General features: G+C 47.2%; 1 protein-coding gene across 2 annotated transcripts in view; it reads right to left on the bottom strand.

Annotated features, from left to right (window-relative positions):
• The window catches only part of SUFU (SUFU negative regulator of hedgehog signaling), a 90,354-nt gene extending 76,519 nt beyond the window's left edge, over positions 1 to 13,835 (bottom strand). For both annotated transcript variants that reach the window (XM_080347550.1, XM_080347551.1), the window contains exons 1-2: positions 13,553 to 13,835; positions 7,204 to 7,338 (exon numbers count right to left, since the gene is read on the bottom strand). In XM_080347550.1, the coding sequence (XP_080203676.1) occupies positions 7,204 to 7,338; positions 13,553 to 13,740 (323 nt within the window). In that variant the 5' untranslated portion in view covers positions 13,741 to 13,835. The remainder of the gene's footprint in view (positions 1 to 7,203; positions 7,339 to 13,552) is intronic.
• Between the last annotated feature and the right edge of the window lie 2,039 nt (positions 13,836 to 15,874).

Here is a 15,874-nt window from a genome sequence, read left to right as displayed (position 1 = left end):
GGAAGCCTGGTCCCTGGCCAACCCTTCTCCAATATGCCAAGATCATAAATGTCAAAGTTCTGCTGACAAAAAGAAATCACCCAGTTTGAACACCATGCCTCTTCCCCTGCATGGCAGCAAGAGGCTCATCTTACCAGGATGCGTGTGCAGATGCACTACTGAAGGGGAAGCAGGGCTGCCATCAGCAACCTTCAGCTATAAACCTACTTCCAAACTCTTTCCTTTTTTTTTTTTTATTGAAAACAGTCCTTCTTGTAAATTGAACTACTGTGCTGTAAATGTTAAATGGTTTTTCTTCAATGCTTCAACAAAAAAATCCAAATCTAGTGCAGTTCAAACATGCTTTCATCCCGTGACCTCCGCACACAAGCACGGAGAGCTCGCAGCACAAAGTGGACTTCTGTCTGTAGGTGGGCTACATCTTTCACATTATTAGCAGTGCTAACTGCCTCCGACAAATGACATTTGAAGCCAAGTGCATTCCGCCTTGGAGGAGGGAAAAAAGATTTCCCTGTGGTGACCATGGCTTCAAGGGAGGTCTGCCTCCAGCACAGAAACACAAGTCTTAGACATCCCGGTGCTTTGACTCACTCATCGGAAGGACACTGTCAATGAGGCATGGAAATAAGCATGACACTTGATCTAACTGTTTTTTTTTCCTGGGAAATAGGGAATTGAACTTTACATGATCACACTTATACATGTGCTTCTTTTAAATCTCCCCAACATCTTTTAACTCATTGGTCAGATTCAATCAAGTCCTTCAAAGGAAGAGTTGTCCCCAAAATACTACATTTCTACAAAGCAGGCAAAACCAAACAGCCAGACAGAAGAGAAGGATCTACAGGCACTCCCACTAAGCAAGTTTCAGTAGAAGCACAACTGTATTTCTAGACACTAAAGAATCCACACAGGTGAGACCTGTTAAAAGCACCCTCATTTTAGGAAAAGCTCGGTCTAACTCATATCTTTATAGACATGAAAAAAAAAAAATACAACCACAAGACAAATCCATTAAAGAACAGATCTTATTGCCATCCCTGCAGCTAAACTACTCATTTCAACTTTGATGGTTTCTCAAATGAGCTATTGTTAGGAGGAAATACTATTTTTGACACAGAACTCCCTGATTCTGTGGTCTCTCTCTCCACTCTGCCATCAACCTTCCAACTAGAAAAATAAGCATCACATATGGGTTAATCTCTGATAGACAAATGAGACCTAGGAAGGCAAAGGAATATAAGACTTCCGTGCACATCTTGGGCTCTCCAAGTCTTATCTCTTTTATCTCCTTCCTAAACCAAAGCTTGCCAGTGTCCTCTTGCACGTCATTCCCTTTAAGCTGGGGCAGATGCTCCACCTCCAGCAACAATATCCAGAAAAAACATTTCTTCAGTGCACTGGCTAAAGCCCAATTCCCACAGACGAAGCTATGGCAACATGAAGTAGGAAGCTACAGAGACCTGGAAGAAGCTCCTCAGAGTGACATTAAATCCCCATAATTTCACTGCTGTCCTGGTTGTTCCCCACAACCAACCTATCACAGTCATACCTCACAAAAGCCTGATCCAGGAGCAGAACTGCTATTTCCTGATCCTCAAGGATATGTCCCCAAAACTCAGCCTCACTTCCCTGTTCCATGTGCCAAATTAGCTACTAAGCAGCCAGCCCTGACACAGGAGGTGTCCTTTGACTTCAGAGGTAATAGCCTGGTAAAACAAAACCAGGACAACCAAGTGAGCACTATGCTATTATTTAAGAAAGTCCTTAAGTTCCTCTGCGTGAAGTATGCTTCAACATCACACTCTAAAGAAACTAGACACCATGAGAGGTGGAAGAAAAGCTTGGGTTTTAAGTAACTTTCTTTGAATTCCAGGCTCAACTCCCAAACTAAAGTGATTTGATTTTTCATCTCTCCAAGGCTGACATGCTGAACTCTGCAAAACTGTTTCAAAATCTTCTGTGAAATATGGATCCGCAACAAGCACCACTCCTCTCTAATTTACTGTCTTCCCAAAGGCCCTTTATTGCATTTTCATGAAAACAAAGAGGGGCAGAATCAGTCTCCACCATTTTAGAAGTGTTCACTGTCACCTTGGAGTTTGGTGTAATATTTCAGCGGTGCTTTAGGCATGTGGTTTATAAAGCACTGAGGGACCCATTAAATACCAAAATTTAAGGCTAAAGGCTAGCAAGCTGAGGGCAGTGAGCTTTTAAATTTATGAAAGGCTACAGAACTAAGAGGCCACTAAAGTGACAGCTGTCAGCACCACTCCATCCTACATTCATGCAGGCTCAAAGGAAAAGCCAGCACGCACTTAAAAGAAAGAGAGCACTCGTTCCAACTTTCAGGCTATTTTCTAAATACTCTTTTGAAACTCCTTTCATGCTCGGAAAAAGCCTTCCAGAAAACATCCACCCCTCTGCAAGCCTTGCATTTGTTACCTGATCCAGTTTTGCGCTCCTTTTTCTTCCTCCCAGCTCTAACAAGCATCCTTGCCCTTTTACAAGTTAAGGTCATTCAGAGAATCTATACAAGCAAGCAGAACACAAGCTGGACTGGAGATCTTGAAAGGCTCATGCTTACCCTCACCTTTAATAGGGAGGCACCACCCACAGAGCAGCACGTTATCCCGGTTATCCCGGCATGCACCGCTCCCTCCCGATCCAAATGGTAAGTAGCGCAAATCAAAAGGACCACGGCAAGTTGGAACCTGTTGTCTCCGCGGGTGGTACCCTGCATCTGTATGAGAGATGAAGGCAGCTGTAATCTCTTTGGTTTTATGCAAATGGGATGCGGCACTTGGGCTCCTGGCTAGCTGCCAGGAAAAAAACAAACAAACCAACCAACCACAAAACAAACCAAAAACCACCACCCTTGTCAATATGAAGTTTGTGTGGATCAGGAAACCCAATTATTGAAATCTGCATAAAAAGCTAAACATTAAAACACAGTTGGCATGTTTCTTCTCAGGATGTGGGAAAGCCACAAATACAAATCTTATCTCTTAACCTAGCCACAATCTAAGCTTTGCTTTCTATTGTGGTTCTGAGTTACAACCTTGCAATTTTAATACAAATAAGACTACTCAAGGTTTTTAGGAATTCTATTGCATCATGGTTCTCATTCTCCACGCGCTTATTGAACTGTTAACAAAAAGAGGGAGCACTTGAACTGCAGTAACAGTTAATTGGAGATTCAGCCTTAGCCTTACAGCGAACTGGAGATAGAAGTTGGTCTAGTGAAAACGCACGTCGCTCCCTGGACAGCAGAATCCAGGGCTGGAGTTGGCGTTGCCACTGATGGAGACCGAGTCCAGCTGCGCTTGCTGACGCTGCCGTCCTCAGGCACCTGTTTTCCACATCAGCAGAAGTCACCATCATGCCTGGAAGCTGCAGGAAGGCTCAGGTGCCTGTGCCATGGTGCTGCTGCCAGCCTGGCATCGCAGCACAGATCTGCAGCTGCCAGCAGAGGCACTGCGCTTCGTGCAGACGCACAGGGGCACGTTCCTGGATGCTGACATTGCCATGGGCAGCAGCTGCCAGCAAGAGGTGGAGGAGGGCGCAGGACTTCTCCCCTCTCCCACAGCCACACGGGCCAGACAGGCCCGGCCAGGGCGTGCTCACACACGACACACACACTCGTCACTGCAGCGAAGAACCTCTTCAGAAAGCAAGAACAAGAAAAACCAAGGCAGGCTCTACTCTAACCCTGCTGAATAGATTCAAGAAGCTGCACATTGGTTTTGATTTTAAAGTAGATAGAAAAAGTTAAAAATGGAACATAACTTGCAAAAACGTCCCGGAAGGATTTCTGCTGCCACTCAAGTTGTGCAACATGCTCGACTGGAAAGACTTATTTCCACTTATTTCCACGCAAGCGGCTTGGCATGAGATCCCACTGAAAGGTCTGCGGTTCCCTAGCGCTGTCATGACGTCATGATTTAGGATTTTTAGAGCGATCAGCCCAGCACAGCTGGTGTCATGGTTGCCATTATACCATGAAACACTGAGCGGTTTTAAATGAAAAAGGTCTCCCCATTTGAAATTCTTAGATTTCTTCCATCTTATTCTGTGGCCTCTTAAAACCAGACCAGGTCTGTGAGCAGAGTAGAGCTGATATTTAAGCAGAGCAGGAAATAGTGCTGCTTTAACTGAAAATAAATCTGTCAACAATGAGGCACAGGGAGAGCTCCACATCAGACTTTTCAGGTTCTTATTAAAAATATAAATTAAAGTCAACATTTTCACATTACTTGCTACATCTGTTTGCTATTCCATTATAAATAAAAATACAGGGGCCTCCAGTTCAGCATCACTTCACTCAAAAGTCAGAAAGTCTTTTTTATTTAATACTGCATTATAATTGGTCTAGATTGTACTGTAATACCAGAATAGGTCTAGAAGAAATAAGCTATACGTTGTCCAAAGTCAAGCTAGGAGATTCAAGAGACCTCTGGCAGCATACTGTCCTTCCCTTTCTAAAGGACAAAGGACAGCAAGGTTATAGAAGCACATCCCTCCCCACACTCTTTGCAGAGGGCTAGGAAATCAAAACACTCCACAAACTAACTCGTCTCCAGAGGCCAGGGGGCAGCTGAGCAGAGTTCAGTGGAATCTTCCAAAGATTTAAACAACACCCCTGTCACCCCACACGCCTGCCATCCATCCCACAGCACGCTTTACCTGGGACAGCAGAATCCCAAAGTCCTTCAAGCAACAAACTGATTCCCATTTTCTTAAACAAAGGCTTTATTAAGTTCCCTGTCGGATAAAAAGAACTTCCCAAGAACATAGGAAAACCACTACATTCCTGCAGTGTGCACCCAGCGCTGGTCTGGCGACGTGCAGTTCGCATGGCAGCCGCATTTCAAGAGTAGTTAGCAAACAGGTAGCCTACCAGGTGGCAACTTCAGGTTCAGTGTTCAAGAGATGTGCAGGTTTTGACAGCTTTACCACACGCATAATTGTATATTAAGGCTTTTTGCTGCAAAGGCAGAGCCAGCCTTCGCAATAGCACATGGAATATTAAGTTTTGTAGCTCCAAGAATTAGGCCAAAATACAGGTGACAGTCTGCAGACAGCTGAACATCTCTGGCGAGTGACATGGTATGTCCGGGAACAATGTTCAGCCAGAGAGAGAGACAGGAAACACATGCACGTACTCAGGGCATGGAGATCACTTTGATGGATCTGAACAAGCCTCTGCTGAAGAGGTGTCAGCCAACACCCCTGACACAGGGCAGCAGCCAGGGCCCCTGTGCGTCCCCAGCGCTCAGCTGCAGCAGCCCCTGGCAGCACAGTGCCAGGGCACATCAGCTCCCCAAACCTTCTCCCAGGCTCATGTACACCTGGGGCATTCACAGACTTCACATCTCCCAGACTTTGCTTCTGCTTCACCCAGTAGGCTTTGGAAATCACCTGCAGCCTACGTCTAGAGATGGGGGTTTAATTCTTATGCCCTGCAACCAGCAAAAGGCATATTCCACTACTTCAGTCCAAATTTCCTGACCAAACCATACAACAGTATAAAGAGTTAGGAGGTCTCATGCCAGGAAGTTATTTAAAGTTGTGACATTCCACCTGTGGGACACTTTCACTCCTCCACTCCCAAGCTTTCCACTACAGAAGAACAGCAGCTTTGGGTCTAGCAGACAGGTTTCAGGAGCCAGAGCATGTGCCAGGGCCAGGTAGGCTGTGTCCTTACATAATTTGCTTCTTCATTCATAAAAACACATCACCCTTCACGTCTTCAGTTGAGATCCTCAAGTCCACTCCCTGTTCTCACCCAAAACCATCAGGAAAGAGTCTGAGCAAAGACAATTAGTCTCACAATGGGAAAATATCAGGCTGACAAGTCAGCAAAGAGAGGAAGGCAGCACAGCACTTACTGCCTCCAAAATTAGTCCCATCAAAACAAAGTGGGCAAACATGCCATCTAATCTTGGCAACCTCAGATTTTCAGTGGCAAAGGTGAAATACCAGGATCTGAGAACAAAGGCACCACGTGAAGGCCTGCATGGCCATGGTAAGGTCTTATTGTGGAAGCAAGGAAAGGCAGTTTTTAACTTCACTTCTTTCTTTCACTTGCCCTACCTTTCCTCTACCCCAGCAACTCATGACTGGGTTTGTTGTTAGATGTGGTTAAATGTCCCGGGCAGATCTCTGTGACACTAGGGTCTTGTAGAAACTTAAAAAGACTTGTCTTCTGAAAAACAGTTCTGTAATCATGAAGATGAGAGGAAAACAATACAGAGAAACTGCCTTGTAGATGTGGGTAAGGTTAAAGAAACTGCCTGACTGCTGCTGTTGCGAGAGAAGCAGCTGAGTGAAAAAACCTGGTGGCTGAATCTAAACCAAGACAAACGAAAGAAGGAAAGCCTGGGTGAACAAACTGAGGCCTTTGCTGCACCATTCATCAAGGACATTTACCCTGCAGCTATGAACCAGCGCAAAGAGACAGCAACAGCAGAAACCTCCTGCCACTTCTGCCTGGTTAAAAGGCCACATCCACAGCCCCAAGATCATAACAGCTTGACTACTGCTACTCACTTTAACTAGAGTTAAGGAGCAAGGTCAGTAAGAGAAAGATAAGGATAAGGTTAGATCATGCTGCTTGCCTGATCTAATACAAAATGCCTGCTAAAGACCATCCATACCAACAAGCTAGGATAATAATTTAATTACTGGAGGAAAAAAAAAAAAACAGTAAAACAATTAGAATTTTATGCTTCTGTTACACAAATTGGCACTTCATACAGCAGCCACTGGGGTGGCAGTCCACTGACAGTAACACTGCTGTGCCAGCAACAGGAAAAATGCCCTTACAGCATTTTTCCAGAGGAAGGCATTTAATATGCACAGGGAGGGGTCAGGATTTAAGCAAATGACCATGACAGACTACCAGGAGTGAAAAACACAAGACATTCAGTTTAAAAAAAAAAATCCTAACCAGTTAAAAGAAAAATAAAAAATAAAAGCACTCAACACTGACAAAGAAATATATAGCCTGCAGAGGGGCACACAGTAATTATTCTATATCCAAGTACAGACATACGTCACTCCTTGTGAGACCAGGGCTAGGGTATTCTCAGCAGAAAAACAGCTGTTCAAATAATAACAGCAGGACAAGGTTTTACTTACGCTCCCCCAAAATGTGACACAAAACACAACACACAGCAACAGAACGTAAATGACACTTACTCGTGTACTCTGTTGTCTCCATACAAGTCACTTAACCCAAAGCTGATGTAATGCCAGTGCTCAGGAACATTCAGCGCTGGGTTTCCCAGGTTTCTGTACATGCTAACATAGTCCAGGGGATCAGGTCCTCCCAACCTGCATTCAAAACAGAAAGATTCTTAGGTAAGTTAGTTTATTCAAGACAAATGGGAAGTCTCCACAGGTGCTACGAGGGGCTGTACAAAGACCTGTTTAAAACACACCCAGTGACAAAAATTAAATTAGCATGTCCAAGTTACCTCTAAAAAAAATAATTGATGAGAAAGGCTGTGTTAAGGCTGTGTTAAGTCCAGAAAGGTTCTCAAGCACAGGAAGGCAAAATGCATGTGTGCAACAGGCTACAATGTTTTTGATACTAAAGCATAAAAACCTCTTGAAAATCATATTAAAGCTTCGACAAAACACAAAATTGGAAGACTGTAGTAGTAGAAGAGCAATAGCTGTATCTGCACTGTAAACTCTTAATTCAGTCCAGAGGTATATACCTCAATTAAAAAAAAAAACAAAACCAACACTGATGCTATTCCTCAAAGCAGAATTTGAAATGGCTACGTTTTGAGGAGAACAATCCCTACTTCTGCACATAGGCACGACAGTTATTACAGTCGAGGAGAAAAACGTTGATTCAGAAAAATTAGTACCAGAACTTGTAAAATACACTAGCTGTATTAATCAAGAATGAGTAAAAAGCATCAGTGCAAACTCTGCTTTGACCTTAGAATGAGTTGCTTAAAAGCCAATGAAGCAGAGCCAGACCACATTAAGCAGCCATGACCAAAGCCTGGAAGGGCAGAATGAAGCCGGGCTGGTGGGACAGCAGAGCACAGCACGCTCGTCCTGCGCTCGCCTCGCTTCTGCCCACACAGAGACAGGTCAGCTCCCCGTCAAAAGAAGGAACGTGTTAGGCTGTTTTGCTCAGTTTGCCCTGTCAATCATAAAACACACAGGTAGAAGCAAGCAAGAAGAGACAAGACAAACCACCTACCACAAGCATTTACAGAATATCATGAGCAGCTGTTTAACTCTTTCCTGCCTCTGATTTGCTTCTTCTTCAGGTAAAATATTCTCAGCTGCTCCAAACAAGAAAATCCAGGCTAAGATGATGTCCTCCATTCAATCCACTTACTACACACCAAATCCCCTCGTCTGCATTGTCTGCTCAGATCCTGACTCTCATCTGCAGGGTGGCTGCAGGGCATGCCCGTGTCTCCCTTGCTAGTCCTGGGGGTTTGCGTATCATCATTACACAGGCCACAACTGCAGCACAAGTGTTTGAACACCTTAGATTTGTTCCCTGATTAAAGTACCACTGTCTTATATCAAACAATGGCAGGCTGGACAATAAATACTTTCTCAGCACCTAGCCTGCTCCTCAGCCTTCCGTAGCACCCTCCGGCCCCACTGTTCCATGCCTCCTGGAAGTGTTTGTGCTCCGCAGGTGGAGATCCATATCTTGCCTTACCAAAGAGGCCCTGGGGTGATCAAAAAGCAAAGCTTAATTGCAGTTATCCCACCTAATGCCAGTACCCTCTTAAAAGTCCCATCTAGCAGCACAGAGGAAGCACTGACAAGCATTTCAGTTCTTAAGCATGAGTGAGGTGGTTCACTGGTGGCTCATGGGTCTGGCGAGAGGCCAGCACCCAGCTGAGCTGACTTTCAAGGCACCTGTAAGAAGATGCTTTCCAAGATGAGCACTGAGCAGAGTTAATGCACATGGGGACTCCCCAAGTTTTTCACCCGCAGGAAAGGTGGTGCCAGAAAGGGCCACAAGAGCAAGTTTCCTCTTTTTTCCAGAAGGCACCTACACACTCTACACAGATCTCTAGTGATAGTGATAAACTATTTGAAATCTTCTGCCCAACCTTATCAAATCTGTACAAAGTAGTATGTCACCTTGTATTAAAGGCCTGTGGGCTGTCTCCACAAGTGCACTGTGCTGCCCTCTCTCCTACTGCTGCAGGTAAAAAACAAAAAAAGAAAAAGCAGAGCAGGGTTATCTAAAATGAGTGACTTTCTCTAGGACAGCTTCCCTCCTCTTAAGTCACATAAGGCCACCATAGTGGCTCCAGGCCAGCTCCAGCTTCCCAGAGGGTCAGTCAAGGATGCAGTCCCAGCATATCAGGGCGGGACAGAGGGGTGAGCAGCCCAAGGGCCAAGTCAGAATTACACAACCTTCTCATATGACAGGCGTCATCTTTATGGAGTAAAAAGTAAACTGGTGAGCAAGCATCATGAATGCATGTTAGAACCAGAGATGAATCAGAGTTTGATCCCCAGTGGGGCAGCCTGAGAAAACCCATTCTTCAAGTCTGGCAACAGATTGAAACACTCAGAAGACACAAGTCTCCCTGATGCACCACATTTCCACCTGCCTTTCCACTCCCCCTCACCAGCACCAGGTCACGCTGGCAGCTGTCTGAGGTCTTTGCTGTAGTTACCCATTCAGGCGGCCACATCCAGAGTGTGGCAGTGACACCTCAGCCAGCACTCAGGGTCCCCTCAGCAGTAACTCCTGGATCCATGACAGAAGATCAGGTGGAAGCAATTCCAGCAAGGACAGTCATTCACCCCCAAGGAGCCGCAGTGAACAGCAAGAGCCACACACAATTACCACCTGACCAGGAAGACTCCAGATCTAGGGAAGTCAATACACTGACTAGCAAACCAGAGTGAGAGATTAGCAAGTGGTGAGAGCAGGTGTGTAGGATTTGCAATGCAGGCAAAATGCCTCCATCTGCTAAGCAACAAGCATCTCCCCCACACACACAAAACCTGCTTCCAAACTGGGTTTAATAGCACCTTGGACGTCAAATGATTTGCACTAGAACACTGCTGGCACAGGCACTTTGACACTGACAACACACAAGACAAACCCTTATGCTGCCCTTTTTCAGGGCAGGGACTGCTCCGTGAGTTCGCTCTTCCCCAGGGCTACTCAAGCACATTTATCAGGTCTGATGCAGACAGAGAGCAAGTCCCACACCAGGTGAGCCAGACACCTCTCCCTCACTCCTGCCACGATCCCACGCTTCTCTCCAAAGGCCAAGCCTCCCCGAGGACGCAAGGAGCAGCTGAGGGACGCAGCAACAGCCAGCTTGGGGAGCTGAGCTCAGTCTTGCCCAGAGTCAGCTACCCACTGCACAATAACCCAGATTGTCTTTACTCCCTGAGAAATTTGGTAGGCTTGGAAGCGATTCAGACAAAAAGCCTGCAGCAGTGACTAACTACATTTTAAAAAACAAAACCATCCAAGCCATATACCTATCCTAAAACTGCTGCAACTGCAGGAATAGCCAGCACTAGCTTTAAACCAGCTACCTGCAGCACAGCTAATAACATACCCATGGCAATAATGCTCAGCAAAGGCTCGTCAGCACAGATGTTTATCCAGTTTCGGTGGCAGGTTTCGCTGCCACGCTGACTAGCTGAGGCTGCTGATGCCTGCTGCGGTACATGCTGCCGCCCACAGCCGCTGTTGCAGGGTTCGACCTTGTATCACAATCTACATATCAGTACACACGTTCACACAAAGAGCTGGAAGCGTTGGAGGATTTTATTAGGAAAGCCCAACTTCAAAGCTAGAAGTACAGTACAAATTTGTTACATTCTCTATTCATGAAGCTCATTCAGGAGCAAGAAGGGCAGCCTCAGGGGAAACCCAGGATTTGCATCTGCACCAAGAGCCTTTCTTTGACTGACATTAAGAGTGCTCTGAAGTTTGTGTAGAAGAAGAAACCCAAAGTGGGCACAGAGGAAACAGCTCCCCAATGAGAAAAAAAAAAAGTAAAATTCTCAATCCACTCACCCTGAGAAGTCCTTAGTGGACTGTTCATAGCTGACAACAGGACTGCTTTTCACAGCTACCTTTTGACATCCCCCCGAGAAATGGTCCATGAGCCCCAAACAGGCCACCGACCAGCACACTGGTTTTCAAGTACGTGGCCTAAGTTCAAGACAGTTGAGGAAAAAACAACAGTCCTGTCCAAATTCTGCCTATCTCAAAACCTATCACAAAGCAAGGAAAATACAAATTTACTTTTTCACCAGCAATTTTACGTATGAAGATATTTCATCACATTTTAAAAATAAAAGCGGATACAGATAGAAACTCCTTTCTCAGCACGTGACCTTTATAAATACAGCCAGGAACTTTTCCAAGAAGTTTCAACTGCAGTCACAAACTCTTTCCCAAGATACGCAAATAGAGGGTAAAAAAAAGACTAGTTCCATGAATCAATCCATACAGCTAATCCCCTGCATTTAATAGGTAGACAGTTCTGCAGATTCACCAATATTACAAAGTAAGGATCTCCTCTGCCATGCAAGCCGTAGAATATAACCTCAGCTCCCTGAACAAAAAAAAAATTGCTGTTAACCATAGAGAAACTGATATGTATAATTAAAAGCTGATTAATGTTACAATATTTCTCCTAAGGCAGGGAACTTTGTTCAGCAATTTCCTCTTCTAATCTAAACCAAGTAATCGCTGGCAGCCTAGGCAAAGGAGGACAGACTAACAGAGACCAAGCAGTGGTAGGAGTCATTCTACCAACCTTCAACAAAACCAACCTCCAAATTTAGCCAACTTCATTATCAAAGGGAGAGTAGGTACTGGTAGCTCAACCTTGCACAAGAATTTCCTGCACAGGACAGTAGGAAAAAGCTCACTTCTGATTTCTATAGGCAAAACTCTCAACTCTTGCCGCCAGACAGAACTGCTAAGTGGAAAATGCCGGAATAAACAGAGCATCACATTACTACTTGCATGCAACTGGCCATCACTGTCAATAGCAGTTTTTCTAGTATTTGAGTTCCAATCACAGTGAAGCCATATTAAAACAATTAAGCAAACAAGCAGGCAGGCTTCTTTCCAAACAAGGGTCTCTGTCATTCTTCATTACAGACCCTCCATCCTACACACATCTTGGGTCACTCTAGTCAGGATTGGTTTAAGCTGCTGTTGGAAAAGAAGTGCTGACTCCAAATCAAGGTGACTGGAAACTCATCAAGCTTGAATATATAAGATTAGAAATAAGTGTAGGAACAGGCCAATCAGACCACCATCAAAGTACCACATTACTAACCCACACAGATGATTAAGAAATTGTTTGTATTTTGAGGTCTCAGATTCTTATCTCGGCCCACTGTATCAGTTTAAGTACAAAAAACACTAAGCAATAAGGGCTGACAGACATAATTCTTGCTAGAACCGCATGAAAAACGCCAGTTCTTTGGAAGACAACAGCAACAGCTTGGCTGTCAGAGCAGAACACAGGGAGGATGTTATTCTGCTGTTGCTCGGGACTCAATCAGTAGAGACATTCTGGTTAAAATGAAGTGTAAATACAGAAGTTAAGTGTTTACTAAACTCTTCCCAAGTGCTGGAGCAGGGACTGGTCAATGTCAGGTCCAGCAAACACTTGGGGGTTACCTGATAGTGTTCTGTAGGCCCAGATGAGGGGGTTGAGCAGCAGAGAAACAGTAAAAAGCAAAAGGAAGCCTCTTTGCACAGGGCTAGACACTAGACACTTATCTCCACAGCTAAACAGCCAAGTACTTTCTTCATGTTACTCTCCCACATAAACAACTGCTGTTACTGGTGTCAGACACTGTGTCAGCAGAGACAGCAGCGGCAGATTTGCAGTCTGTGATAACACATGGCTACACAAGGGCAAGAGGAGCTGGCTCTGCCCCGTGGGTTTCACGGGTGGGTACACGCGCAGCACGCGTCCGGCTGGGAGCCCGGAGCGCAGGTTGGCTCCGGTCAGCACTGGCCAAGCCTGCACCCTCAGCTCCAGAGCTCCCGCTTCCCGTCCAGGGTGCAGGAGGGGAAACCCCAGCCCCACCGGCTCCGTGGCAGCCCTTTGCTGGGTGGCACACATTCCCTTTTCCTATGACCTACCCCAGCCAAGGCCCTCACCAGCTACCCCTTCCTCAGGGGAGCTCCAAACCACCCCAGAAACCCAAATACATCCTCCTGCCTCAATGCACCCCTTCCCAGACCCTTCTTCCTGTTCCCAGTGCATCCTCCCCAAGAAACCTCCCCAAAACACACCCCTCAGGCACACAATTGCACCCCAACGCCTCCTTCCCTAAGCTCACTGCACACTCCCAAACTCCTGCATCTCACCCCAAACTCCGCACACAAACCCAGTCCTTCTCTCCTTGCTGCACCCCTCCCCTGCCCCACTGCCTACCCCCTCTACCCCGCGCGGCACCCCCAGCCCCACACAAGGCCCGGCCCTACTGTTCCCCCTCAGCCCTACACCAGCCCCCGGCCCCCTCCAGGCCGCAGCCCCGGCCGCCTCACCAGTACTTGAGGATGGCCGTGACCTGCAGCGGGTTGGGCTGGTCGGGGTAGAGGCGGCGGCACTCGCCGTAGATCCCGTGCAGCCCCGGCGGGAAGAGCGACGGGAAGGAGCCGGACCCGGACCCCGACCCCGAGCCTGACCCCGGTCCGCCGGCGGGAGGACCCCCGCCAGGCCGCGCGCCTTCCATGTCCCGGCGGCAGGGACGGCGCGGCGGAGGCGGCTGGTCCCGGCGCGGTGCGGTGCGGTGCGGCCCGCTCGGCTCCGCTCGGCCCCGCTCCCAGCCCGGCCCGGCCCAAGCGGCGCTGCGCGCGGCGCTGCGGGAGGAGGGGGCGGGACCCGCTGCCCGGGCGATGGTGAGTGACACGGCGGCTCTGCCAATGGTGACGCGCGGCGCGGAGGACGGCCCCGCCTCTTCCCCCCGCCCCACGGCACGCCGCCAGCGCGCCCTCTAGCGGCGGCAGCCGGGCACAGCGGGGAGCGGGCCCGTGAGGCGCGGGAGGCCCGGGAGTCGGGGGCCGTGGGCATGAGGGAGAGCCCAGGAGGGAGCAGGATGTTGCCGGCGCCTGAGTGGGCCCGAGGGAAGAGGTGGCCGTGGGGCAGCCTCGGGGGAGCCCCGCAGCAAGGAGCGGGGAGAGGCCTGTGCAGCGCCGGGCCCGGCTGGCGGGGGTTCTGGAGCAGAGGCCTGGGGGACCTTACCCGGCCCCGGCTCACGCAGGGGGCTACAGCCGGGAAGGGCCCTCCTGCGGCAGCTCCCCGCCCGCAGCCGTCTCCAGCCTGTGTTAATCTCATTTGAAGAAGCGCGTCTGTAAGTTGCAGTGGTTCAGGAGCTGGTTCTCTTGGGCTTGATCTGTCCGTGCAGCAGGGTCTGCTGTGAGACTGAGCGCTCACCCCGTGCCGTTCATAGCCCTGTGGTTCTGTGGGACCACGGCTGTGCTCCAAGACTTGGTCAGCTAACAGCTGTCTTTATTTTACTATTGCTCTTACAGCTTCTGTTACTGCTGTCTCAGTATCTTTTACAGTCCTCACAGTGCCTCTGTTCTGCCCATGCACCCTTCTGTATCTGTAGGTACCCCAGTGGCAGCTGTGAACCAATGCAAAGCAACACATTGAAGATCTAGCTCATACCTGAGTTGCAACTACACCTGTGCCCTGCAAAGCCTTGTACATACGTGTGAGCTGGTGCATGTTCCATAGTCCTACATACCCTTGCTAGAGCAGCGTCCTGCTTTTTAATCAGCATAGAGGAAAAAATGAGCTGTAAGAGTGCTGAGAGGATAGGATGAGTGCTCCCCATTGTTGCATTTCTGATTTATGTAGCTGAGAGTTTATTCTAAAATCAACATTCACAACATACCTTTTAGGAGATCCCATCACTCAAGAAGCTGGCAAGCAGACAAATGACTATCCACTGGGAAAGGAGGTGAGCTTAACGTTTCACTTGTCCCTGTGACACTACTTTTTGTGACATCCACCCAAGAAGTCAATTACGGTCAACTAAGAAGGTAAATTTAACAGACTCATGTATAGAATGCTATGTTGACTTAAAACACACATGATGTGTGTCTCCTGGCATTTACTGAGGTGATACAATACTGGTATTGAAATAATTCCAACCCTTCCACCCTGTCATACAAAAAAACCCTCCTTTACACTAGGTGAATGATGAAAATCACTGAAGATAAATATCTGAGATGAGAATATCTGCTTGGACTAAAGGCAGAAACTTACAGAAGAAGAGTCTCAGTGTCCACATGAAAGATGCAGAACAAGACAAGCGAGTTGTCAATCAGCATTTGTGTGCACTCACTGGCTGTGAAGTTCATTTTAACTCATCTGGCGATCCACTCTTGCTCCAAGTTTGAAGTAAACATATAATTTTAGTATTGTTGTCAGATATCAGTTATTCACAGTGCTTTTAGTACAAATGGTAAATAAGAGGCAACACATGATTTAATACTTAGAATGCCCATTATGTGCATTCTTTGTACCGATGCTACTTTTCTGGTTGCTGCACCTCAAAAAATGCAGAGAAACCAGGTAATACTCAGAACAGACACGTTATGACCAGTTCACAGAGATGATTCCGTGAAATGATGGGGTGGTGAAACACTTTAATTAGTGATGGATTCCTTCTGCAGAAGGTGATGTGATTATTTTTTTCTCTTCCTTTGAGAAAAATTAGGAGGGGAAAAAAAAAAAAATTAAACCAGAAATCAGCCAGTTGAAATCCAGTGCTTTTTAGTGAAGGGCACAGTTAGCCCCGGAACACGGCACCCGCCGCCCCGCTCGGGTTTCTCCCCGAAAAGGCAGTTTTCACGTTA

The sequence above is a fragment of the Nesoenas mayeri genome, assembly GCF_963082525.1.
Source record: "Nesoenas mayeri genome assembly, chromosome: 7".
In the NCBI taxonomy this organism is placed as follows: Eukaryota; Metazoa; Chordata; class Aves; order Columbiformes; family Columbidae; genus Nesoenas; species Nesoenas mayeri.
The sequence above is the reverse complement of the archived record's forward strand: the minus strand, read 5'-3'. Positions and strand labels throughout refer to the sequence as shown.